Source organism: Oncorhynchus keta, chromosome 20 (assembly GCF_023373465.1).
Source record: "Oncorhynchus keta strain PuntledgeMale-10-30-2019 chromosome 20, Oket_V2, whole genome shotgun sequence".
NCBI classification, from domain to species: domain Eukaryota; kingdom Metazoa; phylum Chordata; class Actinopteri; order Salmoniformes; family Salmonidae; genus Oncorhynchus; species Oncorhynchus keta.
This window is the reverse complement of record NC_068440.1, coordinates 22310468-22338121: the sequence shown is the minus strand read 5'-3', so window position 1 is coordinate 22338121 and position 27654 is coordinate 22310468. Positions and strand designations below refer to the sequence as shown.

At 47.8% G+C, this 27654-nt stretch overlaps 1 protein-coding gene across 42 annotated transcripts in view; it reads left to right on the top strand.

Annotated features, from left to right (window-relative positions):
- The window catches only part of clasp2 (cytoplasmic linker associated protein 2), a 97063-nt gene that overhangs the window by 24342 nt on the left and 45067 nt on the right, over nt 1-27654 (top strand). For 24 of the 42 annotated variants that reach the window (XM_052472334.1, XM_052472332.1, XM_052472321.1 and 21 more), the window contains exons 7-11: nt 7583-7653; nt 11491-11562; nt 24622-24759; nt 27313-27389; nt 27514-27654. The exon at nt 27514-27654 is cut by the window's right edge and continues 98 nt beyond it. In XM_052472334.1, coding sequence (XP_052328294.1) covers nt 7583-7653; nt 11491-11562; nt 24622-24759; nt 27313-27389; nt 27514-27654 — 499 coding nt within the window. Of the gene's footprint in view, nt 1-6504; nt 7111-7582; nt 7654-11490; nt 11563-22040; nt 22203-24621; nt 24760-27312; nt 27390-27513 lie in introns of those variants that run through there. The other 18 variants (XM_052472346.1, XM_052472330.1, XM_052472326.1 and 15 more) reach the window with 7 other exon arrangements.

Genomic DNA, 27654 nt, shown 5'->3' with positions numbered 1-27654 from the left:
CCTCCGCCTTTGTGCAAGGAGGAGCAGGAGGAGCACTGCCAGAGCCCTGCAAAATGACCTCCAGCAGGCCACAAATGTGCATGTGTCTCCTCAAACGGTAAGAAACAGACTCCATGAGGGTGGTATGAGGGCCCGACGTCCACAGGTGGGGGTTGTGCTTACAGCCCAACACCGGGCAGGACGTTTGGTATTTGCCAGAGAACACCAAGATTGGCAAATTCGCCACTGTGCTCTTCACAGATGAAAGCAGGTTCACACTGAGCACACGTGACAGTCTGGAGACGCCGTGGAGAACGTTCTGCTGCCTGCAACATCCTCCAGCATGACCAGTTTGGCGGTGGGTCAGTCATGGTATGGGGTGGCATTTCTTTGGGGGGCCGCACAGCCCTCCATGTGCTCGCCAGAGGTAGCCTGACTGCCATTAGGTACCGAGATGAGATCCTCAGACCCCTTGTGAGACCAGATTCTGGTGTGGTTGGCCCTGGGTTCCTCCTAATGCAAGACAATGCTAGACCTCATGTGGCTGGAGTGTGTCAGCAGATCCTGCAAGAGGAAGGCATTGATGCTATGGACTGGCCCGCCCGTTCCCCAGACCTGAATCCAATTGAGCACATCTGGGACATCATGTCTCGCTCCATCCACCAACGCCACGTTGCACCACAGACTGTCCAGGAGTTGATGGATGCTTTAGTCCAGGTCTGGAAGGAGATCCCTCAGGAGACCATCCACCTCATCAGGAGCATGCCCTGGCGTTGTAGGGAGGTCATACAGGCACGTGGAGGCCACACACACTACTGAGCCTCATTTTGACTTGTTTTAAGGACATTACATCAAAGTTGGATCAGCCTGTAGTGTGGTTTTCCACTTTAATTTTGAGTGTGACTCCAAATCCAGACCTCCATGGGTTGATATTTGATTTCCATTGATCATTTTTGTGTGATTTTGTTGTCAGCACATTCAACTATATAAAGAAAAAAGTATTTAATAAGAATATTTAATTCCTTCAGATCTAGGATGTGTTATTTTAGTGTTCCCTTTATTTTTTTGAGCAGTGTATAATAAACACAGAAATACGAGCCGTTGGTCATTAATATGGTCAAATCCAGAAACTATCATTTTGAAAACTAAATATTTATTTTCTCGGTGAAATACGGAACCGTTCCGTATTTTATCCAACGGGTGGCTAACCTAAGTCTAAATATTGCTGTTACATTGCACAACCTTCAATGTTATGTCATAATTTTGTAAAATTCTGGTAAATTAGTTCGCAACGAGCCAAGCGGCCCAAACGGTTGCATATACCCTGACTCTGCTTACACTGAACGCAATAGAAGTGACACAATTTCACTTGGTTAATATTGCCTGCTAACATGAATTTCTTTTAACTAAATATGCAGGTTTTAAAAAATATACTTCTGTGTATTGATTTTAAGAAAGGCATTGGTGTTTATGGTTAGGTACGTGCAGCGATTGTGCTTTTTTTTGCGAATGCGCTTTTGTTATATCATCCCCCGTTTGGCGAATGCCGATTTGTTATGAACTTCAAGTCGTCTCTAATTACTCGGCCATGCCGACTATTCGGTCAACCTCTAGTTTTCACACCCTATTGTTGTTGACACTTTTTTGAGAAACCTGTCAAATGCTATCCTGTTTAATAATATCAGTTCTGTCTGGCTGGTCTCCATGTTGCCATGCACTTTATTAGTGAATGATGAGTGTCAAAGTGGTTTTGACTGGGAATACAAAATGTGTTGGCTTGGTCTCTGTCCCAGTGCTCCACACCATGCTCCACTCTGCCCCTCAGTCACACACAGAGACACTTTATACTGGACAATACAAAGAGGGATGGGGAAGAGAGGGGGAAAGGAAAATGGGAGGAGGGACAGAGAGAGTGGGATAGGGCACTGGACAATAGAGGAAGAGGGAGGAGGGACAGAGAGAGTGGGAGAGGGCACTGGACAATACAGAGGAAGAGGGAGGAGGGACAGAGAGAGTGGGAGAGGGCACTGGACAATACAGAGGAAGAGGGAGGAGGGACAGAGAGAGTGGGAGAGGGCACTGGACAATACAGAGGAAGAGAGGGAGAAGGGGAGGAGGGACAGAGAGTGGGAGAGGGCACTGGACAATACAGAGGAAGAGAGGGAGAAGGGGAGGAGGGACAGAGAGTGGGAGAGGGCACTGGACAATACAGAGGAAGAGAGGGAGAAGGGGAGGAGGGACAGAGAGTGGGAGAGGGCACTGGACAATACAGAGGAAGAGAGGGAGAAGGGGAGGAGGGACAGAGAGTGGGATAGGGCACTGGACTATACAGAGGAAGAGAGGGAGGAGGGACCGAGAGTGGGAGAGGGCACTGGACAATACAGAGGAAGAGAGGGAGGAGGGACAGAGAGAGTGGGAGAGGGCACTGGAAAATACAGAGGATGAGAGGGAGAAGGGGAGGAGGGACAGAGAGTGGGATAGGGCACTGGACTATACAGAGGAAGAGAGGGAGGGACCGAGAGTGGGAGAGGGCACTGGACAATACAGAGGAAGAGAGGGAGGAGGGACAGAGAGAGTGGGAGAGGGCACTGGAAAATACAGAGGATGAGAGGGAGAAGGGGAGGAGGGACAGAGAGTGGGAGAGGGCACTGGACTATACAGAGGAAGAGAGGGAGGAGGGACAGAGAGTGGGAGAGGGCACTGGACAATCGAGGAAGAGGGGGAGAAGGGGAGGAGGGACAGAGGGAGTGGGAGAGGGCACTGGACAATCGAGGAAGAGGGGGAGAAGGGGAGGAGGGACAGAGAGAGTGGGAGAGGGCACTGGACAATACAGAGAGGGAGAAGGGGAGGAGGAACGGAGAGTGGGAGAGGGCACTGGACAATACAGAAAGAAGAGAGGGAGGAGGGACAGAGAGAGTGGGAGAGGGCACTGGACAATACAGAGGAAGAGAGGGAGGAGGGCACTGGACAATAGAGAGGGAGGAGGGACAGAGGGAGTGGGAGAGGGCACTGGACAATTACAGAGGAAGAGAGGGAGGAGGGGAGGAGGGACAGAGTGAGAGAGGGCACTGGACAATACAGAGGGAGGAGGGGAGGAGGGACAGAGTGAGAGAGGGCACTGGACAATACAGAGGGAGGAGGGGAGGAGGGACAGAGTGAGAGAGGGCACTGGACAATACAGAGGGAGGAGGGGAGGAGGGACAGAGAGTGGGAGAGGGCACTGGACAATACATAGGAAGAGAGGGAGAAGGGGAGGAGGGACAGAGAGAGTGGGAGAGGGCACTGGACAATACAGAGGAAGAGAGGGAGGAGGGACAGAGAGTGGGAGAGGGCACTGGACAATACAGAGGAAGAGAGGGAGGAGGGACAGAGAGTGGGAGAGGGCACTGGACAATACAGAGAGGGAGAAGGGGAGGAGGGACAGAGAGTGGGAGAGGGCACTGGACAATACAGAGAGGGAGAAGGGGAGGAGGGACAGAGAGAGGGAGAGGGCACTGGACAATACAGAGAGGGAGGAGGGACAGAGAGTGGGAGAGGGCACTGGACAATACAGAGAGGGAGGAGGGACAGAGAGTGGGAGAGGGCACTGGACAATACAGAGGAAGAGGGGAGGAGGGACAGAGAGAGTGGGAGAGGGCACTGGACAATACAGAGGAAGAGAGGGAGAAGGGGAGGAGGGACAGAGAGAGTGGGAGAGGGCACTGGACAATAGAGGAAGAGAGGGAGAAGGGGAGGAGGGACAGAGAGTGGGAGAGGGCACTGGACAATACAGAGGAAGAAAGGGAGTAGGGGAGGGGGGACAGAGAGAGTGGGAGAGGGCACTGGAAAATACAGAGGAAGAGAGGGAGGAGGGACAGAGAGAGTGGGAGAGGGCACTGAACAATACAGAGGAAGAGCGGGAGAAGGGGAGGAGGGACAGAGAGCGGGGGAGAGGGCACTGGACACTACAGAGGAAGAGAGGGAGAAGGGGGGGAGGGACAGAGGGAGTGGGAGAGGGCACTGGACAATACAGAGGAAGAGAGGGAGGAGGGACAGAGAGAGTGGGAGAGGGCACTGGACAATACAGAGGAAGAAGGGGAGGAGGGACAGAGAGTGGGAGAGGGCACTGGACAATACAGAGGAAGAGAGGGAGGAGGGACAGAGAGTGGGAGAGGGCACTGGACAATACAGAGGGAGGAGGGACAGAGTGAGAGAGGGCACTGGACAATACAGAGGAAGAGAGGGAGGAGGGGAGGAGGGACAGAAAGTGGGAGAGGGCACTGGACAATACAGAGGGAGGAGGGGAGGAGGGACAGAGTGAGAGAGGGCACTGGACAATACAGAGGAAGAGAGGGAGGAGGGGAGGAGGGACAGAAAGTGGGAGAGGGCACTGGACAATACAGAGGAAGAGAGGGAGGAGGGACAGATAAAGTGGGAGAGGGCACTGGACAATACAGAGGGAGAAGGGGAGGAGGGACAGAGAGTGGGAGAGGGCACTGGACAATACAGAGGGAGGAGGGACAGAGTGAGAGAGGGCACTGGACAATATAGAGAGGGAGAAGGGGAGGAGGGACAGAGAGTGGGAGAGGGCACTGGACAATACATAGGAAGAGAGGGAGGAGTGACAGAGAGAGTGGGAGAGGGCACTGGACAATACAGAGGGAGGAGGGACAGAGAGTGGGAGAGGGCACTGGACAATACAGAGGAAGAGAGGGAGGAGGGACAGAGAGTGGGAGAGGGCACTGGACAATACAGAGGAAGAGAGGGAGGAGGGCACTGGACAATACAGAGGAAGAGAGGGAGGAGGGACAGAGAGTGGGAGAGGGCACTGGACAATACAGAGGGAGGAGGGACAGAGAGTGGGAGAGGGCACTGGACAATACAGAGGAAGAGAGGGAGGAGGGACAGAGAGTGGGAGAGGGCACTGGACAATACAGAGGAAGAGAGGGAGGAGGGCACTGGACAATACAGAGGAAGAGAGGGAGGAGGGACAGAGAGTGGGAGAGGGCACTGGACAATACAGAGGAAGAGAGGGAGGAGGGCACTGGACAATACAGAGGAAGAGAGGGAGGAGGGACAGAGAGTGGGAGAGGGCACTGGACAATACAGAGGAAGAGAGGGAGAAGGGGAGGAGGGACAGAGAGAGTGGGAGAGGGCACTGGACAATACAGAGGAAGAGAGGGAGGAGGGACAGAGAGAGTGGGAGAGGGCACTGGACAATACAGAGGAAGAGAGGGAGGAGGGACAGAGAGAGTGGGAGAGGGCACTGGACAATACAGAGGGAGAAGGGGAGGAGGGACAGAGAAAGTGGGAGAGGGCACTGGACAATACAGAGGGAGAAGGGGAGGAGGGACAGAGAAAGTGGGAGAGGGCACTGGACAATACAGAGGGAGAAGGGGAGGAGGGACAGAGAAAGTGGGAGAGGGCACTGGACAATACAGAGGGAGAAGGGGAGGAGGGACAGAGAAAGTGGGAGAGGGCACTGGTCAATACAGAGGGAGGAGGGGAGGAGGGACAGAGAGAGTGGGAGAGGGCACTGGACAATACAGAGGGAGGAGGGGAGGAGGGACAGAGAGTGGGAGAGGGCACTGGACAATACAGAGGAAGAGAGGGAGGAGGGGAGGAGGGACAGAGAAAGTGGGAGAGGGCACTGGTCAATACAGAGGGAGGAGGGGAGGAGGGACAGAGAGTGGGAGAGGGCACTGGACAATACAGAGGAAGAGAGGGAGGAGGGGAGGAGGGACAGAGAAAGTGGGAGAGGGCACTGGATGATAGAGGGAGAAGGGGAGGAGGGACAGAGAAAGTGGGAGAGGGCACTGGACAATACAGAGAGGGAGGAGTGTGCAGTCTGAAGAGCTCCATTGAGGGACTTGCTCTGGTCACCGTGGTTACCGTAATAAGGAGCCTGGAGTGTTGTCATTCTGAGCACAGTCTCCCCTCTCTCTCTTTTGCACTCTCCATCTCTCTTTCTCTCATGTATGAATAAATAGTGTGTGTCTGTGTGTTGTTTGTCACATGTTTTGATGTTAACTGATACAGACAAACACTGTCTGAGAGAGAACATTCTATTCAGTCAGAGCTTTGTCTGCTTAGGCCTGTTTTAGAGAAGTGTGTGTGGAATGGGGGTGCAGCCAGAGGCCTAGATGACCAGATCACATATCAGGAAAAGGTCAAAGAGAAGGGGGAGTGGGAGATGGACAGAGGGAGAGGCAGAGAGGAGGATGAGATATGTAGAGCTGGGATAATAAAGAGGTGGAAAGGGAATGATTTTGAGAAAGAAAGATGATTGGGTGAGAGAGAGAAGTCTTTACATGTGTGCGCTTTGGCCAGGAGTGGAGAGGGAAGGAGAAGATGAAGGGGTATCTATGATAAATGTGACAAACGAAAGGAGTGGGAAAAGGAAAGACTGGGAGGACATGTGATGAGAGAGAGAGAGAGGGAGGGACAAAGAGAGGGGGAGGGGCAGCTTTTCTCTCCCTGTGCTGGCAGCGCCAACACCCCTCCCCCTTTTGAGATCTGTGTGGGAGGTTATGTGAAGGGGAACAGCATATCTGCGCTGTCACACACACTGCCCTGCTCCATGTCATACAAAATCCACACAAAGCCTTTCCCTGAGATTGAACCTTTTCCGGGTGGTGTTTGTGTCTGAGAGATGATTGATGGTGCTTCGTCGCGTGCCGTGTAATATCGGTTTGTCTCCTGCTGTTTCTTTCTTCCCCGTTCCTCCTCCCTACCTCTCTTGTGCCCTCCCTCTTTAATTTGCTCCCTCTCTCCCTCCTTCGGTCTCTGAGTCACTGCACCATGTTGGATACAAAGAGCAGAGGACTCCAGCGTGACAGTAGCATGGGAGCTACCGCTACGCTACGCAGCAACACACTGACCCATTAATCATCCCGTATGGAAATGATATCGCCATGCTAATTTGGATAACGGCTATGCTAATTCGGGGGATAAATCAATATGGAAATGCTAATGTCGGCTAATTGTTGAGCGGTGTGGAAATGTTACGAAGCTGAGGAGCCTATCGCTAATCGTCTGTAATCAGGAGAGCTAAGCTGTCTGGGGGTTTGACTGCTAGCAAGACGGTGTGTACACACACACACACTTTTGCTCTGGTCCTATCGTTATTAATCTCAACCTTATCCTTTTGAGGTGTGTGTAAGTAATAATGTGTGCGTTTTTGTTACAAACAGATGTGTGTGTGTGTGTGGCAGATGTTACAGACGGTCTGTCTGTGACGTGGTGGACTTCGTTAGGATTCCTGCGGTGTTATTGAGAGTGACGATCAGAACAGTCTCCTGTTCCTACTCCAACACTCATTAATGGCAATGAGAAGATGTCTGGATGATCAGCATGCTGTCACTATTAATGTGCTCAATAGGAGTAGAGCTCTGTTTCTCCACAGTAATAATAGCCATTTCGGTGTGTTTGTGAGTTGGGGTCAGAGGTGCTGTAGGTTCAGATGCTTCACTTTTGCTTGGAGAGTCATGTTAGTAGCATGTGAGACACACCCACTTTCAGACAACACGTGTTGCTGTTTTCTCTCTCATGTCACGCTATCCAGATTACTCATATGTTGGTGTGTGTGTGTATTCTGACGACCTTTCCCAACTCCTGTCTCCAGGTTACAGACAATATACGGGCGTTTTGATGAAGCGTTGAATTCTGGGAACATGGCGCTCAGCCCCAGTCACGGTGAGTCTCTCTCTCTCTCCCTCCCTCCCTCATTTTCATTGTTGCTTTTTTGTCTTTGTGCTATTTGTCCCTCTTTGCCCCCCATGTGGGGCTAGTGCTATGGTCTGGCTGATCTTGTGGCTGTCTGAAGGTCCAATAGGATTACTTGTCTAATCTCTCAGGAGTTTCGTCTCCAGACTTCAGATATCTGGTGTCTGGTTGGACCAAATCCCTGCCTAGCAACACAAGAACTGCTGCTGTTACCAGGCAGTTGGAAAGTTTTTTTGGTTGTAAAGTTGTAGTTGGGTTTAAGGTTGTAGTTTGGTTGTAAAGTTGTAGTTGGGTTTAAGGTTGTAGTTTGGTCGTAAAGTTGTGCTTTTGTTGTATATTTTAGTGTGGTTATATATTTAAGTAATTAAGCACGAGGGGGTGTGATATATGGCCAATATACCACAGCTAAGGGCTGTTCTTATGTACGATACAACACGGAGTGCTTGGTTACAGCCCTTAGCCGTGGTATATTGGCCATATATCACACCCTCGAGGTGCCATATTGCTATTATAAACTGGTTACCAACGTAATTACAACAGTACAAGTATTTGCTTTGCCATACCCATGGTGTACGGTCAGGTATACCAAGGCTTTCAGCCATAGGCATGCAGGGCCCAAACCATCCAGTTTCTAATTGTAGTGTGGTTGTATAGTGGTGGTAGTGTGGCTGTATAGTGGTGGTAGTGTGGCTGTATAGTAGTGGTAGTGTGGTTATATAGTGGTGGTTGTAGTTGTATAGTGGTGGTTGTAGTTGTATAGTGGTGGTTGTGTGGTGGTTGTAGTGTGGTTTATTTGGTTTTGACATTGGAATTTGGTTGTAGAGTTGTTGCTTTTTTGTTTATAAAGATTTGCAGTTGTCTACAATTTAACTAGTTGTATTGTACAGTTTTTTTGTGGATTTTGGATGTAAAGTTGTAGTTTTCAGTTGTCTACAGTTTATATTGTATTTGTTTTACTGTAATTTCTGTTCCTTAGTCAGTATCTCTATACGCAGTCTGTTGAGGTACTTTTATCCTGAGGGGATCACAGAGGGGGTTAAGACATGGGGGGGTATGGTTGCTATGATACCATGTCCAATGGCAGCATGGGGTGGTTAGGTTTAACCCCTGCACTCCCAGGGGTTTCAGTTCGGATCTCTTCAGAGAGGGCAGTGAGCTTTGGACTCCTAGTCCACTTGCAGAAACACTGGAAGGTCAGTCCTAGCTCTTGTTCTGTTCCATTCTGATGTGGACTCTGTTTCCCCCCAAACAGTAAACCCAAAGCTCCAAACGGCGGACAGAACATACAATATCAGTCACACACACACACCATCAGCCAAACACAGCACACACATTTAGAACACAGTAAAGCAAGAGGAAGCCAGACTGCATTGTCAGGGACGAAGAGCACACACACACTGACTGTGGGGCTGTTATTATTCTGAAGGCTCAACACAGCTGTTGCTGGGAGGCACTGGGGGAGCCACAGAGGGAAGGGGAAAGAGGGAGGCGAGGGATGGAGGGAAGAGGAAGAGAGAGATCTGCAGTTGTACAAGCCAGAGCTGTGCCTGTCACTGCTTTCCTTGATTCATCATGACTGAGGGAACGAGAGAGAGCAAGCAAATGAAGGAAAACTGAAAAGAGAGGAGAGAATTTCTCTACACACTTATTATGGCTGTCGGAGGCGAGGGATACAGTTAGTGTGTGTGTAATCTTTGGCTCTGGAGTGAAATCCGTTTAGGGAGTTACTCTGAGTTCCTTAAAATGTCTGGGGATAGTTTGAGTGTATGTGAGTGGGATTGAGTTCTTTGTCCCTCCCTACTCCCTCTTCTCTCCCAACTCCCTCTTCTCTCCCAACTCCCTCTTCTCTCCCAACTCCCTCTTCTCTCCCAACTCTCTCTCTCCCTCCCAACTCCCTCTTCTCTCCCAACTCCCTCTTCTCTCCCAACTCCCTCTTCTCTCCCAACTCTCTCTCTCCCTCCCTACTCCCTCTTCTCTCCCTACTCCCTCTTCTCTCCCTACTCCCTCTTCTCTCCCAACTCCCTCTTCTCTCCCAACTCCCTCTTCTCTCCCAACTCCCTCTTCTCTCCCAACTCCCTCTTCTCTCCCAACTCCCTCTTCTCTCCCAACTCCCTCTTCTCTCCCAACTCCCTCTTCTCTCCCAACTCCCTCTTCTCTCCCAACTCCCTCTTCTCTCCCAACTCCCTCTTCTCTCCCAACTCCCTCTTCTCTCCCAACTCCCTCTTCTCTCCCAACTCCCTCTTCTCTCCCAACTCCCTCTTCTCTCCCAACTCCCTCTTCTCTCCCAACTCCCTCTTCTCTCCCAACTCCCTCTTCTCTCCCAACTCCCTCTTCTCTCCCAACTCCCTCTTCTCTCCCAACTCCCTCTTCTCTCCCAACTCCCTCTTCTCTCCCAACTCCCTCTTCTCTCCCAACTCCCTCTTCTCTCCCAACTCCCTCTTCTCTCCCTCCCTACTCTTTCTCTCTCCCTCCCTACTCTTTCTCTCTCCCTCCCTACTCTTTCTCTCTCCCTCCCTACTCTTTCTCTCTCCCTCCCTACTCTTTCTCTCTCCCTCCCTACTCTTTCTCTCTCCCTCCCTACTCTTTCTCTCTCCCTCCCTACTCTTTCTCTCTCCCTCCCTACTCTTTCTCTCTCCCTCCCTACTCTTTCTCTCTCCCTCCCTACTCTTTCTCTCTCCCTCCCTACTCCCTCTTCTCTCACTCCCTACTCCCTCTTCTCTCCCAACTCTCTCTCTCTCTCTCTCCCTCCCTACTCCCTCTTCTCTCCCAACTCTCTCTCTCTCTCTCTCTCTCTCTCTCTCTCTCTCTCTCTCTCTCTCCCTCCCTACTCCCTCTTCTCTCCCAACTCTCTCTCTCTCTCTCCCTCCCTACTCCCTCTTCTCTCCCAACTCTCTCTCTCTCTCTCTCTCTCTCCTCCCTACTCCCTCTTCTCTCCCAACTCTCTCTCTCTCTCCCTCCCTACTCCCTCTTCTCTCCCAACTCTCTCTCTCTCTCCCTCCCTACTCCCTCTTCTCTCCCAACTCTCTCTCGTCGTTTGTAGGTCAGGTGTGTGTGTAGGTAGGACACTGGGTGTCTTTGGTGCGAGAGAGGTTTTATTTAAGACTGTTAGACTTTGGGACTGAAACTCACATTGTGTGTGTGTGTGTGTGTGTGTGAGAGGGTAATGTGTGTCACTGCTGCTGGCTTCTCTCTGTGCCTCACTGAAATGTAAGAACTCACACTACGCAGTAGTCCTAGTAGCCCAGAGTAAATGAGTGCACTGCAAACTGACCCTCAGTTGCTTCCATCAGCTGCTTAGTGGTGCATTGTTGACACACACACACACACACACACACACACACACACACACACACACACACACACACACACACACACACACACACACACACACACACAGGCTCATTCTGCCTCAATGCCTCTCTGTCTCTGCAGAGGATAGTGTGACCCCGTTTCCAGGGTAGCCTGTTTCCACGGTTACGCTTCCATTTTATTATTATGGTCTATCCCTATTCTTGACCTGGAAATGGAACGATTCAGTGTCTATGCTGCTCGTCTCCTTGTTTCCTATCCTCATCTCCTTGTTTCCTATCCTCATCTCCTTGTTTCCTATCCTCATCTCCTTGTTTCCTATCCTCATCTCCTTGTTCCATCACCTTGTCTCCTTGTTTCATCTACTTGTTCAATTTGCTTGTTTCCTCTCATCTCCTTGTTTCATATCATTGCATCCTTGTTTCATTGCATCCTTGTTTCCTCTCCATCTCCTTGTTTCATATCCTAGTCTCATCTCCTCATCTTCTTGTCTCCTAGTCTCACAGATTTCTATCGTATTGCGTCCATCTCCGAAAAGAAGACAACCAAGGAGAATCATCCTTCGTCATAGTACTGTATTTAAACATACTGTTATGGCATTTTAGGGCAGTATTGCTATAAAGGCATGTCCGGCTCCACGTTGGGTATTTATTGATATCCTCGTCACATACTATGTATTGGCTGTTCATATGTGGAACTGTGTTGGCATGTTTAGTCAGTTGGCTTGTGTGGATTGGATCTGTGTCTGTGTCACACGGGCCTGACTCCTGCCCGGGCGTGAAAAGATGTTTATAATGTGTGCTTCTGCAACTTAGAACAGATTACCATACACACACATGTGATGTTGGTACAGAAGGGCCTCGGTGTACTAATCCTGTTCCTGAGTGTGTTGTGTTCCTAGCTAGCTAACATTCTAGTTTCCAAACGAAAGTTCGCTAGTTCGAATCCCCGAGCTGACAGTGAAAAATCTGTCTGTGTCCTTGATCAAGGCACTCAACCCTAATTGCTCCTGGGTATAAGTTGATGGAGGACCCTGGCCTTGACCCCACTCTCCGAGGGTGTCTCAGGGAGAGTTGGGATAGGCAAAAACACATTTCCATTTCACAAGTGTGTACTAATACAATTAGAGTGTAGTAATACAATTATTACATGAGGGAAATAGGGCACATATGAACACACTGCCGTGTGCAGTCAGAGCTCTGTCTCTAGTTTAGTGTGTGTGATATCGCAACTGTCAGTCTTCCTTCCAAGAGTCCTCTTCCTTGGTTTTTGTTGTTTCCCAGATAAAGGCTAGTGCTGCCCCCCTGTGGACACAAACACATTTTTGCAGAGCATTGACAAAATGCCTGTGTTTTGTGTGTCTGTGAGATGGTTCTGTGTGTGGTCTTGTTCTTCTATTCTAGTGGGTACCTAAAATCCCCCCCCCCACACACACACACACACACACACAAAAGGATTTTCGGTACACAAGGATAGTAAAACAATATTCTCCCTCGTGACTACATTTCTCACTTCCCCATGAGGACAAAGGCTATTTTAAGCTTTAGAGTTACAATTAGGGTTAGGGGTTAGGTTAGTGAAAATAGGATTTTGAATGGAAATATATTTTGTGTGTGTGTACTCGCATGTAGTTACAATGCTCCACCAAATTTGTGTTGCTTGCTGGGTGGTTTTGTTACGGATGTATTTTTTGGCTGTGTGTGTGACGTTCTCAGAATGTGGATTGTGTTTCCCCTCTTCCTTGCATGGCAATGACTGGGATCATTTTCACCTGTATTAGGGATTGGAGAGTGTGTGTTTGCCTCTGCACGTTTGGTTTGTGTATCTGAAAATGGGTGGGCTATTTACCAATAGACTATGTACAGCTGCAGCGATCGGTTAGCTGCTTAGATAGCTGATGTTTGAAGTTGGTGAGGGAGATAAAAGTCTCCAGCTTCAGCGATTTTTGCAGTTCGTTCCAGTCACAGGCAGCAGAGTACTGGAACGAAAGGCGGCCAAATGAGGTGTTGGCTTTAGGGATGATCAGTGAGATACACCTGCTGGAGCGTGTGCTACGGATGGGTGTTGCCATCGTGACCAGTGAACTGAGATAAGGCGGAGCTTTACCTAGCATGGACTTGTAGATGACCTGGAGCCAGTGGGTCTAGCGACGAATATGTAGCGAGGGCCAGTGACTAGAGCATACAAGTCGCAGTGGTGGGTGGTATAAGGTGATTTAGTGACAAAACGGATGGCACTGTGATAGACTGCATCCAGTTTGCTGAGTAGAGTGTTGGAAGCCATTTTGTAGATGACATCACCGAAGTCGAGGATCGGTAGGATAGTCAGTTTTACTAGGGTAAGCTTGGCGGCGTGAGTGAAGGAGGCTTTGTTGCGGAATAGAAAGCCGACTCTTGATTTGGTTTTCGATTGGAGATGTTTGATATGAGTCTGGAAGGAGAGTTTGCAGTCTAGCCAGACACCTAGGTACTTATAGATGTCCACATATTCAAGGTCGGAACCATCCAGGGTGGTGATGCTAGTCGGGCGTGCGGGTGCAGGCAGCGATCGGTTGAAAAGCATGCATTTGGTTTTACTAGCGTTTAAGAGCAGTTGGAGGCCACGGAAGGAGTGTTGTATGGCATTGAAGCTCGTTTGGAGGTTAGATAGCACAGTGTCCAATGACGGGCCTAAAGTATATAGAATGGTGTCGTCTGCGTAGAGGTGGAACAGGGAATCGCCCGCAGCAAGAGCAACATCATTGATATATACAGATCTGTTATTTTACCAGGTAAGTTGACTGAGAACACGTTCTCATTTACAGCAACGACCTGGGGAATAGTTACAGGGGAGAGGAGGGGAATGAATGAGACAATTGTAAACTGGGGATTATTAGGTGATGGTTTGAGGGCCAGATTGGGAATTTAGCCAGGACACCGGGGTTAACACCCCTACTCTTACGATAAGTGCCATGGGATCGTTAATGACCTCAGAGAGTCAGGACACCCGTTTAACGTCCCATCCGAAAGACGGCACCATACACAGTTCAGTGTCCTGGTAATCCGTCTGACCCTGTGGCCTTGTGAATGTTGACCTGTTTAAAGGCCTTACTCACATTGACTGCGGAGAGCGTGATCACACAGTCGTCTGGAACAGCTGGTGCTATCATGCTATTTGCATCGAAGCGAGCATAGAATTAGTTTAGCTCGTCTGGTAGGCTTGTGTCACTCGGCAGCTCTGGGCTGTGCTTCCCTTTGTAGTCTGTAATGGTTTGCAAGCCCTGCCACATCCGACGAGCGTCTGGGCCGGTGTCATATGATTCGATCTTAGTCCTGTACTGACGCAACGCTTTTCCTTGTTTGATGTTTCGTCGGAGGGCATAGCGGGATTTCTTATAAGCTTCAGGGTTAGAGTCCCGCTCCTTGAACGCGGCAGCTCTAGCCTTCAGCTCAGTGCGGATGTTGCCTGTAATCCATGTCTTCTGGTTGGGGTATGTGCGTACAGTCACTGTGGGGACGACGTCATCGATGCACTTATTGATGAAGCCATTGACTGATGTGGTGGACTCCTCTAAGCCATTGGAGGAATCCCAGAACATATTCCAGTCTCTGCTGGCATGTAGCTTAGCATCATGTAGCTTAGCATCATGTAGCTTAGCATCTGCTTCATCTGACCACTTTTTTATTGATCCTGTCACCGGTGCTTCTTGCCGGAGGATAGTTTCTGTCAGATTTGCCAAATGGAGGGTGAGGGAGAGCTTTGTACGCGTCTCTGTGTGGAGTAAAGGTGGTTTAAAGTCCCCGGCCACTCGGAGCGCTGCCTCTGGGTGAGTGTTTTCCTGTTTACTTATGGCGGAATACAGCTCATTCAGTGTGGTCTTAGTGCCACCATCAGTCTGTGGTGCTATGTAGATGGCTACAAAAAATAATGATGTAAACATAGACTGACCAGGTGAATCCAGGTGAAAGCTATGATCCTGTATTGATGTCACCTGTTAAATCCACTTCAATCAGTGTAGATGAAAGGGAGACAGGTTAAAGAAACATTTTTAAGCCTTGATACAATTGAGACATGGATTGTGTATGTCTACCATTCAGAGGGTGAATGGGCAAGACAAACAATTTGAACAGGGCTTGAATGTCAGTTGCCTCAGTTGGTAGAGCATCGAGCTTGCAACGCCAGGGTTGTGGGTTCGATTCCCACGGAGGACCAGTATGAAAAATGTATCCACTCACTACAGTAGGTCGCTCTGGATAAGAGTGTCTGCTAAATTTGTATTTTTATATATATATTTTTTTGAAACTTTATTTAACTAGACAAGTCAGTGCAAATTCTTATTTACAGTCACGGCCTAGGAACAGTGGGTGAACTGCCTTGTTCAGGGGCAGAATGACAGATTTTGACCTTGGCAGATCAGGGATTCGATCCACCAACCTTTGGGTTACTGGCCCAATGCTCTGACCGCTAGGCTACCTGCTGCTCCAATGACTAAAATGTAAATGTAAAGTGCAACGCTGCTGGGGTTTTCACACTTAAGTTTCCCCGTGTGTATCAAGAATGGTCCACCACATCCAGCCAACTATGGGGAATGTTTGGAGTCAACATGGACCAGCCTCCCTGTGGAACACTATCGACACCTTGTAGAGTCCATGCCCTGACGAATTCAGGCTGCTCTGAGGGCAAAAGGTGCAACTCAATATTAGGAAGGTGTTCCTAATATGTATACACTCAGTGTCTATCAGGGGTCAAAATTAATTTGCTGCCCAGAAACATGTCAGTTATTGGAAAATATATAGTTCAATTATAATTTATACATTTTATCAAGTTGTAGATGTTCAAGTGTGGCCTGGAGTGTATTTTTATTTATTTAAAAAACAATGTAAACCCCAAAAGGTCATTTATTTTGCGTGCCGGATGCAGCCTGTGTGCTGTAGTTGGCCTACCCCTGCTCTCTCTCATCCTTCTTGTCATTTAATTCTCTACTTTTCTGTCTCTTGGCCTCTGCCTTTCTTACCTTCTGTCTATTTGACTTAAAAATGGAGGGCATACCTTACAGGCGTATCCATGGCAACACTCCTCAGTGGAGTGTGTGTGTGCGCCCACCTTGTTGCGTGCTATGGGGGGTTTTGTTGATGTGACAGGGCTGTGATTTTAATTCTGATTCTCACATTAAAGAGATTCTCCGGTATTTTTGTCTACTTTTTCGCCAGTAGTTCTAAAAGTAGCACTCCCGAGCCAAAAGTGGTCCCCTAAAGTTGCATACTACATCACCTATGTTCAGATACACTACACGGACAAAATTATGTGGACACCTGTTTGTTGAACATCTCATTCCAAAATCATGGGCATTAATATGGAGTTGGTCCCCCCTTTTCTGCTATAACAGACTCCACTCTTCCAGGAAGGCTTTCCACTAGATGTTGGAACATTGCTGCGGGGACTTGCTTCCATTCAGCAACTAGAGCATTTGTGAGGTCAGGCACTGATGTTGGGTGATTAGACCTGGCTCGCAGTCGGCGTTCCAATTCATCCCAAAGGTGTTCTGTCGGGTTGAGGTCAGGGCTCTGTGCAGGCCAGTCAAGTTCTTCCACACCGATCTCGACAAACAATTTCTGTATGGCCCTCACTTTGTGCACAGGGGCATTGTCATGCTGAAACAGGTGAGGGCCTTCCCCAAACTGTTGCCTCAAAGTTGGAAGCACAGAATCATCTAGAATGTCATTGTATGCTGTAGCGTTTCGATTTCTCTTCACTGGAACTAAGGGGTCTAGCCCGAATCATGAAAAACAGACCCAGACCATTATTCCTCCTCCACCAAACTTTACAGTTGACACTAGAGCATTGGGGCAGGTAGCATTCTCCTGACATCCACCAAATCCAGATGTATCTGTCAGACTGACCGATGTTAAAGAGTGATCCATCACTCCAGAGAACACGTTTCCACTGCCCCATAGTCCAATGAAGCTCCCAACGAACAGTTCTTGTGCTGACGTTGCTTCCAGAGGCAGTTTGGAACACGCTTCAGCATTCAGGGGTCCCCTTCTGTGAGCTTGTGTGGCCTACCACTTCATGGCTGAGCTGTTGTTGCTCCTAGAAGTTTCCACTTCACAATAACAGCACTTACAGTTGACTTGGGCAGCTCTAGCAGGGCAGAAATGTAACAAACTAAAGTGGCATCCTATGACGGTGTCATGTTGAAAGTCAATGAGCTCTTCAGTAAGGCCATTCTACTGCCAATGTTTGTCTATGGAGATTGCATGGCGGTGTGCTTGATTTTTATACACCTGTCAGCAATGAGTGTGGCAGAAAAAGCTGAATCCACTAATTTGAAGCTGTGTCAACATACTTTTGGCCATGTAGTGCCACGTCATTGCTCTCTCTCTCTTTCTCTGCTGTGTCCACTGAGCCATTGGGCCCGCCCAGCAACTTCATTGGATAACGCTGAGCAGGCCCTTCTAGCTGTCACTCAAATGCAAGGAGAGAACTCGTTGGCTAGAACTCAAATTGCTATGGGGCTGGCCCACGTGGGGGGGAAATGTAGGGAAAATGGTGTGGCATATTTTCAAGAAAAACGGTTGCTTCAAACTAGGGATTTCATGGCTAATTGAGGTAAGATAGTAATTCTGCTCATAGATTATGCATGTAAGAAATACACATTGACACATCCTGCCCAAAGCGGGAGGTTTAGTACCGTGTCTTTAAGGTTTACATATTGACACCAAACCACTATTCCCATTCCTCTCTGCCCAGTGCTGATTCCCTGAAGTCTGCCCATCCCCTCACTTTAAATGCATTGGGTTGGTGTAAGCATGAGGGAAATTCCACCATAGCTACTGTAGCGTGACTCAATCTACCCAGAGAGGATAGAGAAATCTCTAATAGATAGACAGACCCACGTGTGCAGTGGTTCCTCAATTAAAAGTTTCAAGGTTATACCACAGCACATTGAAGTAAATTGTGGTATAGTACCTTGCATTGCGTCACTGGGTCATTGCACCAGACCACCGCAAGGGGGAGTTAGACCTCTGATTAGGCTTTTGGATTTAGCGTCTGTGTACCAACACTTTACACGAATGTGTCTCTCTCCTCGCTGAATGAGTGACATCAATGAATGGACGATAGAAACCAGATACAACGGATAATTTTGCTGATCATTCAAATTCAATCGTGAATTATGAGGATGAAGAAGAGGGTGATTGAATTAAGAACAATAGTGTAAGAATTGTTCTTCCTCTGTCCCACATGCACAACCACACCTGAAAAAATACCATGGTTTTTTTTTGTTTCTCCTTTGTCAGAAGAAGCTGTAACTGGTGGTCCTTCTGTGGCTCAGTTGGTAGAGCATGGCGCTTGTAACGCCAGGGTAGTGGGTTCGATTCCCGGGACCACCCATACGTAGAATGTATGCACACAAGTCGTACACATAAGTCGCTTTGGATAAAAGCGTCAGCTAAATGGCATATATTATTATTATTATTATATTAACTGGTCTGTAGCCTATTACATCCATATCATAAAAACCCATTTATGGTTTATGATCCGAAAAAAGGGTCCGGACGCTCCGTATGGAGGGTGTGACGCAATTGCGGAGCCTCCAGATGCATGCAGACGCCAAATTGAGCTCCGTACTGCATCATCGTGCGCATCCCACATTTGTTAACAAAGCGGAGGGCTCTGAATGGTTGATGGTAGGTGAGGGCGGGAGGTCCTGTATAAACACAAACTCACTTCCTTCACAACAGCTCTGCACTGCTCTGTGAAATTCAAGAGGTATGAATGCCCTGACTTCTGTAAAGGCCATTTCACTGTAAATGCTGCACAGCCAAGGCAGATGTCGGATTGACCATTCAGCACCTTTAACTTTTGTTACACTAATATTTTTTATTGTAAGAGAAACGGATATGTTCTGTTATGTTCTGTTATATTCTATGATATTCTTACTGTAAAATATACACTTTGTTGACATAATATACGAGACCGATGTCTGCTAAATGAACAATGACGTAACCATATTGCCTCGGCTACTAAGCACGGAGAAATTATAACAGAATAAAATAGAATACATCCACTCAAGTTTCTTCAACTGTCTTCTGACTGTGAGTAGAGCGATGTTGATGTTGTGCCGTGATGCCAGCACATTCCTGATGGCCTTTGCCGATCACTCATCTTTTTCCATCAGTGACTCTATTGGTTGAATAGTCTCATTGGAAATGGAATACAACGTAAAAATGTGCAGCAAACAGTAAAGACCAGCAATAGATTTCGTCTTTACATAGCAAGGCCACATTGGGGGAGTGCTAGACCGCTTTGACGGATAGTCACGTGTTGAAGGAGGCGAGGGACGAGGTGATGGAGGCACAATCCAGCCAGGCACACCTGTGAACTCTGGAACGCCACCTGCAACAGGCAGAGGCAACAACCGTGGCGGGTTTGTTAGGTCTGAAATTGGTCACAGTTTACGCCTTGATTAAAGCCATTAAATTGGACAATAACCAGCCAAAACTCTCATAATAGCTGACTTACATTAGAAAATTCCCCAATTTCTGTTTCTTTGTGTCTACAAAAACAACAACATTTGTTAACTGTGCTGCATGGTCAACCTGAAGTCTGCACTGGCCGGTGATACGCCCTCTGCAGAAGTCAGGGCATTCACACTTCCTGCGCTTCATGTAGCTGCTGAGCAGAACTGTTGTCAAGGAAGTGAGTTTGTGTTTATACAAGACCTCCCGCCCCCACCTACCATTAACCAATCATGTCAATACAGAGCTTTACGGAGCCCTACGCATTGTTACAACATTTGGGAGGTGCACAGCAATGCGGTATGGAGCTCGATTTTCCTTTTTTAGGTGGAACAGAAACACCATTAATTAAGCTAAAATATCAGGAATAAATTGTAAATATAAAGGCAAGGATAAGCTTATTTTCATAAAGATAATGGAATAGCCTACATAATCTCAAACCGTTACAGTCAGTTGTGTTATTGGGTTGGTTCCTGATGGTTTTGTCTCACTGCTCTTCTCCCCAGAGGATACGTCTCTCCAGGTTGTCATGGCAACAGCCTGAACAGTGCTCACCATGAATGATCCTCCCTCTTTTCCTTTTCTCTCTCCTCTCTCTCCTTTCTATTCCTCCCTTTTCTCTCTCTACAAATCTTTCTGTCCTCCATCTTGCTCTCCCTCATTTTCACTCTAAAGCTCCCTTTCCCCATCTCCCTTTCCCCATCTCTCTTCCCTCGCTCTCTCTTCCCTCGCTCTCTCTTCCCTCGCTCTCTCTTCCCTCGCTCCCTCCGCTCCCTCTTCCCTCGCTCCCTTCCTTCCCTTCGCTCTCTCTTCCCTCGCTCTCTCTTCCCTCGCTCTCTCTTCCCTCGCTCTCTCTTCCCTCGCTCTCTCTTCCATTTAAGTCATTTACATTTAAGTCATTTAGCAGACGCTCTTATCCAGAGCGACTTACAAATTGGTGCATTCACCTTATGACATCCAGTAGAACAGTCACTTTACAATAGTGCATCTAAATCTTAAAGGGGGGTGAGAAGGATTACTTATCCTATCCTAGGTATTCCTTAAAGAGGTGGGGTTTCAGGTGTCTCCGGAAGGTGGTGATTGACTCCGCTGTCCTGGCGTCTTCCCTCGCTCTCTCTCTTCCCTCGCTCTCTTCTCTCTCTTCCCTCGCTCTCTCTCTTCCCTCGCTCTCTCTCTTCCCTCGCTCTCTCTCTTCCCTCGCTCTCTCTCTTCGCTCGCGCTCTCTCTTCGCTCGCGCTCTCTCTTCGCTCGCGCTCTCTCTTCGCTCGCGCTCTCTCTTCGCTCGCGCTCTCTCTTCGCTCGCTCTCTCTCTTCGCTCGCTCTCTCTCTTCGCTCGCGCTCTCTCTTCGCTCGCGCTCTCTCTTCGCTCGCGCTCTCTCTTCGCTCGCGCTCTCTCTTCGCTCGCGCTCTCTCTTCGCTCGCGCTCTCTCTTCGCTCGCTCGCGCTCTCTCTTCGCTCGCTCGCGCTCTCTCTTCGCTCGCTCGCGCTCTCTTCTTCGCTCGCTCGCGCTCTCTTCTTCGCTCGCTCTCTTCTTCCCGCGCTCTCTTCTTCCCTCGCTCTCTCTCTTTGCTCGTGTCTTTGCTCCTCCGTCCTTGACAGAGATTCGCCCTCCTAAGGGGGCTGTGTCACTGTTAAAGCACTGCTGTAAGTGCCTTTAGGAAATGATTAGCATCATCAGGCAGATTTATTTATTTGAATGTACAAAAAAAATTGGGAGTAGATCAACTCTAATATTATCGGTTGTATCAATGTAGTTGTTTGCATGATTTCTAATTCAACTTTCTTTTTATTTAAACATTTCCATCCCTACACTAATTGGAGTAAACAAATGGACAACATTACTTCTTCTAACAGATATTTAGCTCACATCTATAGTACCTGTAGTTAAATAATTATACATTCCTAATTGGATATTCATCCACATTGACCGCCTATCCACCATTCATTCTGATGTTAACTCCAACCCCCCACGATGTCCACAGATTAACCCATCTTTCCCAGTATAATGCCATTATGCTATTTCCTATTGCAATGCATCAAGCAGAAACTCAATGTGATGTATATAAACTTTGAGTCTGTCTCCCAATCTAGCCTCTACACACACTCAAAAAGCAAGTTTCAGCTGGAGGGAAGTGATCCTCCCCACTCCTCCCCTCTGCCTTCCTCTCAGCCCTGATCTGTCTATCTCTACACCTCCACAGCCACTATGGCCCAATCAGCCTTTGTTCTCTCTCTCTGTGTGTGTGTGTGTGATGGATATGTGAAATATGATTAGACACTGTAAAGTGTGTGTTAAGCTGTCAATGCTGCGGTGTGTGTTTGGGTGTGTATGTCGATGGTAATGAGTTTAGCTGCTGTGAGGGAGGCTAGAGAAACCCAATTAATATTCTGGGGGCGTCGCACACACTCTCCTTCCTCCTCACTGGCTGCTACACCATGATGTCATCTCTGCACTGATTGGCTACCTGGCCACGGAGGGAAGGAGGGGAGAAGAGCTATCGAGCGAATGAGAGATGGAGAGAGAGGGAGGAGAGAGAAAATGCCGGCAGTGGTGTGGGTGGAGGGTTTTTCGGATGGCAGTTAAGGTTTGTGTATCTAGACCTGTTTTGAGGGGTGTGTGTGTTGGGGTACTGGTCTGAGAAGAGGGGGGCGCCATAAAACCACGCCCTCCTGGAGGCATGAGGCGCCTCATCTGCAAACGCATCTGTGACTGTGAGTGCAGGGCTGGGCCCACCGTGTGTGTGTTTCTGCTTCTGCAGGAGCATCAATTAGAGCTGCTTTTAGCTGGTGTACCTCTGTGTGAATGAGGGTTGGTTGTGTTTGTTGGTGTGTGCGTGATCCGCATGCATGTAGTCTGTTGGTGTGCGTCCGTCTTTCTTGACATTGTCTGCGTCTGTGTGTTGGGGTGTAGGGTGGTGGCTTTGGCGCATTTCTCAGCCCTGTGCGGTGGTTGTCAAAGCGACTGAGTGTGTCTGCGTTTCTCTGCCAGCGCTTTCATCTCTGCTGCACGGCTAGAGGTGTGTTTGGAGGGGGCTCTAATAACACACAGGGTGATGCTTTGAGGCACAGGGAGGTATCTCTCCCATGCTGTGGATTGCTGGTGTGTGTTTTGGTGTGAATGTATCTGTTGTATGTCATCATGATCTCAGGGTCTATCAGCTAGAAAACGTTTTCTGTTAGTGATTATTGTGTAGTCGGTCAGTGTGTGTTCGTGTATTGCCTGCATTAGCTACTTTCCCTGCAGCCAGTGGCCTCTGTTTCTGTCATTACTATTGATCACTGATCAGCACTGACTTTGCTATTTTCTTCCGCCAAGACCTTTCCTCCTTCTCTCCTCCTCTTTCCACTCCTCCTCTCGCTCCTCTTTCCACTCCTCTCCCTCTCGCTCCTATTTCCACTACTCTCTCCTCTCCTCCTCCTTTCACTAACTACTTTAATAACAGAAGGGTGAAATGATCAAATGTCATCAAAGATATGTATGATAACAATGTTACTACAGTATTATGATGTATGACCACAATGTTACTACAATATTATGATTAGAGGTCGACCGATTAATCGGAATGGCCGATTACAAGTTTTCATAACAATCGGAAATCGTTTTTTTGGGGCGTCGATTTTGCAATTTTTATTTTATTATATATATAGATATAGTTTTTATACCTTTTATTTAAGTAGGCAAGTCTGTTAAGAACACAATCTTATTTTCAATGACGGCCTAGGGGTTAACTGCCTTGTTCAGGGGCAGAACGACCGATTTTCACCTCGTCAGCTCGGGGGATACAATCTTGCAACCTTACAGTTATCTAGTCCAACGCAATAACGACCTGCCTCTCTCTCTCGTTGCACTCCACAAGGAGTCTGTCTGCCTGTTACGCGAATGCAGTAAGCCAAGGTAAGTTGCTAGCTGGCATTAAACTTATCTTATAAAAAACAATAAATCATAATCACTAGTTAACTACACATGGTTGATGATATTACTAGATATTATCTAGCGTGTCCTGCGTTGCATATAATCTGACTGAGCATACAAGTATCTGACTGAGCGGTGGTAGGCAGAAGCAGGCGCGTAAACATTCATTCAAACAGCACTTTCATGCGTTTTGCCAGCAGCTCTTTGTTGTGCATCAAGCATTGCGCAGTTTATGACTTCAAGCCTATCAACTCCCGAGATGAGGCTGGTGTAACCGAAGTGAAATGGCTAGCTAGTTAGCGCGCGCTAACTAGAGGGACGGAAGCTATACTGTTACACTGGCAATACTAAAGTGCCTATAAGAACATCCAATAGTCAAAGGTTAATGAAATACAAATGGCATAGAGGGAAATAGTCCTATAATTCCTACAACCTAAAAGTTCTTACCTGGGAATATTGAAGAGTTAAAAAAGGAACCACCAGCTTTCATATTTTATTTATTTTACCTTCATTTAACTAGGCAAGTCAGTTAAGAACAAATTCTTATTTTCAATGACGGCCTAGGAACAGTGGGTTACCTGCCTTGTTCAGGGGCAGATCGACAGATTGGCACCTTGTCAGCTCGGGGGTTTGAACTTGCAACCTTCCGGTTACTAGTCCAACGCTCTAACCATGTTCTGAGCAATGAACTGAAACGTTAGCTTTCTTACATGGCACATATTGCACTTTTACTTTCTTCTCCAACACTTTGTTCTTGCATTATTTAAACCAAATTGAACGTTTCATTATTTACTTGAGGCTAAATTGATTTTATTGATGTATTATATTAACTTAAAATAAGTGTTCATTCAGTATTGTTGTAATTGTCATTATTAAAAATAAAATAAATCGGCCGATTAATCGGTAGCGGCTTTTTTGTTCCTCCAATTATCGGTATCGGCGTTGAAAAATCATAATCGGTCGACCTCTAATTATGATGCATGACAACAATGTTACGACAGTATTATGATGTATGACCACAATGTTACGACAGTATTATGATGTATGACAACAATGTTACGACAGTATTATGATGTATGACCACAATGTTACGACAGTATTATGATGTATGACCACAATGTTACGACAGTATTATGATGTATGACCACAATGTTACGACAGTATTATGATGTATGACCACAATGTTACGACAGTATTATGAATGATTCTCTCTCTCAGACCATAGTTTTGAGGATGATGTGGACAGTACAGATGGGAGCCGTGCTCAGGCTGCCTTCAAAGTCCCCAAAATCCCCAAGAAGCCTGCAGAGTCCTCTACCGCACGCAGACCCAGCGCTACAGGACCCAAGATCGGAGGTAAGAGTGCAGCTCCTATTCAACACCAATCTGGCCTGCTCACCTCTTAGAAGCATCTATTGAAAATTAATTGGGCGTTATGTAACCCAGGAGTAATCACACTTGAATAAAAAAAGAGACATTTGCAAATAAAGTTCCTTCAATTGATTTCATATCATTAGTCTCATTGTCTTGATGGCCAGAACGGGACTGCTGAGACGTCTGGTATAAAATCCAAACGTTATTAAGGAGCCTCGGCTCATATAGGAGCAGGAGTCTATGTCCTGTTTCCGTAGCGTGAGGCAGTTTGTGTACAAGTACAACCCCTGGACAGGACCCGAGTCTATCACACGATCTTACCCCCAATCTATCTCCTTAATGCTGAGTGCCAAGCAGAGACTCATTTTTATCGGGTCTCATTTTTACAGTCTATGGTATGAATCGGCCGGGCATCGAACCCCTAACCTTCCTATTTCAGGGCGGACACTAAGCACAAGGCCATTGAGTTGGGCTGGCTAATTAAGCAATAAGGCACGAGGGGGTGTTGTATGTGGCCAATATACCACGGCTAAGGGCTGTTCTTAAGCATGATACAACAGAGTGCCTGGATACAGCCATTAGCCGTGGTGTATATATACTAATGGCTGTATCCAGGCACTCAGTGTCGTATCATGCTTAAGAACAGCCCTTAGCCGTGGTATATTGGCCATATACCACAAACCCCTGTTGTGCCTTATTGCTATTATAACCTGGTTACCAACATAATTAGAGCAGTAAAAATGAATGTTTTGTCATACCCAGTGGTATACGGTCTGATATACCAAGGCTGTCAGCCAATCAGCATTCAGGGCTCAAACCACCCAGTTTATAATGGCCAGATTAACAAGGATACAGATGGGGAGAGATGAACTAGCTTTCTAAGCAGGTCGGCTGGACCAGTAAACCCAACAGACTGACAGAGGGGACATTTTCTGGCTTCTTCACAGGAGCTTATCCTTGATCCACACTCATCCCTGCTGTTTTTATCTGGACTCCATAAGTTATGTCTTTATATTCTTGCTGCTTCACAGGAAGTTCTGTATGTCATCAGTCAAATCTCTGTGGCTCTATCTGGGCTTGATATCTCAGGCTTGATTAGTTATGCCTTTGATTACATCTATGATAGCGACGATAATATGCCCTGTAGATCACTCCATCTCTCTATTTTCTGTTTTCACTCATCTTAGTCTGCATTCTAAGTTTGACAGACGGGTGACTTGTCTTTTCTGCCTATTTCCCTCTGATCCCCCTTTCCCCTCTCTCCTCATCTTCCTCTCTCTGTAAGGGAGGAAGGTAGTAGTGCTCTCACATCCAGGCGGTCGATCTAGGCCAGTGTCGATCTACGCCAGGGTCGATCTAGGCCAGAGTGATGCTACAGCCACTCTGTCCTGGTCCTCTCGCTCTCTGTCTGTATCAGCAACCCTGTATGTTCATTCAGGCAGATGGATCAGACATCTGGAGATATGAGAGACGTGTGTGTGTGTGTGTGTGTGTGTGTGTGTGTGTGTGTGTGTGTGTGTGTGAGTGTTCTGAAATGTGTGGAACATGCTAGTGTAACTTCTGGTGCTGCTAGCATATTAGGATGCTAGGCTAGCTCCCTGTGTGGCTAAATTAGCATTTATATTACATTCCACCCACGCACTCTGCTCACACAGACACACAGAGAGGATAGAACAGAAGAGACGAGAGAACACAGAGAGACAAGACTCTGAGATAGAAGAAAGAAACGGAGAGAGAGGATAAATGAGGCGAGCTGAAAGTACAGAGCTGTGGTATTAGAGGCCCTAGTCCCGTCTATCTCTGAGACACTATGGAACATGTGTATCTATGCAACACACAATCTGCTGCTATAGGATCATCCTCCTCAGCTCTATACACGGATAACACACCCAGCATCCGTTTACCCACCATAGCTGGGAAGGCTAACAGCTAGATGTTCGAGCAGGGAGCAAAAGCCTCCAGTACCATAGTTCTCAGAGTTGGCAAACCCTGGCTTGGGCTCACAGCACAGCCATCTCACGCTGCAGCTAGCCTGTTGCAGCTAGCCTGTTGCAGCTAGCCTGTTGCAGCTAGCCTGTTGCAGCTAGCCTGTTGCAGCTAGCCTGTTGCAGCTAGCCAGTGAAAATGGATTGTGTTGTAGCAGAACTGCCCATCTACTGCAGTTGGAAATGGAAACTAGCCGCAGGGATTTGGATGTCCTTTGTGTGGTGGACCATTCTTGATACACACAGGAAATTGTTGAGCGTGAAAAACCCAGCAGTGTTGCAGTTCTTGACACAAACCGGTGCGTCTGGCACCTACTACCGTGCCCCATTCAAATGCACTTAAATATTTTGTCTTGCCCATTCACCCTCTGAATAACACAATCCATGTCTCAATTGTCTCGAGGCTTAAAAAACATTCTTTAACCTGTCTCCTCCCCTTCATCTACACTGATTGAAGTGGATTTAACAAGTGACATCAATAAGGGAACAACTTACTGTAACTCAGACTGGGATACACATGCTCTCTGACCTCTCTGTCCTCTGTCTCTAGGTGCGTCTAAGGATGGAGCTGGGGGCATCGATGAGGAAGACTTCATCAAAGCCTTCACTGACGTCCCCACAGTACAGGTAACACACACACAAACATGCTAGTATGCATTAGTAGCAGGACTGCAAGCGATGTAGATAACACTAGTGTGAACTAATTATCTCTCTGTCCCCCTTTCTCTCTCTGTCTCCATGTCTCTGTCAGATCTACTCGTCTCGTGACCTGGAGGATAACCTGAATAAGATCAGAGAGATCTGTTCTGATGACAAACATGACTGGGACCAGAGAGCCGCTGCAATGAAGAAGATCCGCTCCCTGATTGTTGCCGGGGCAACGGAGTACGAG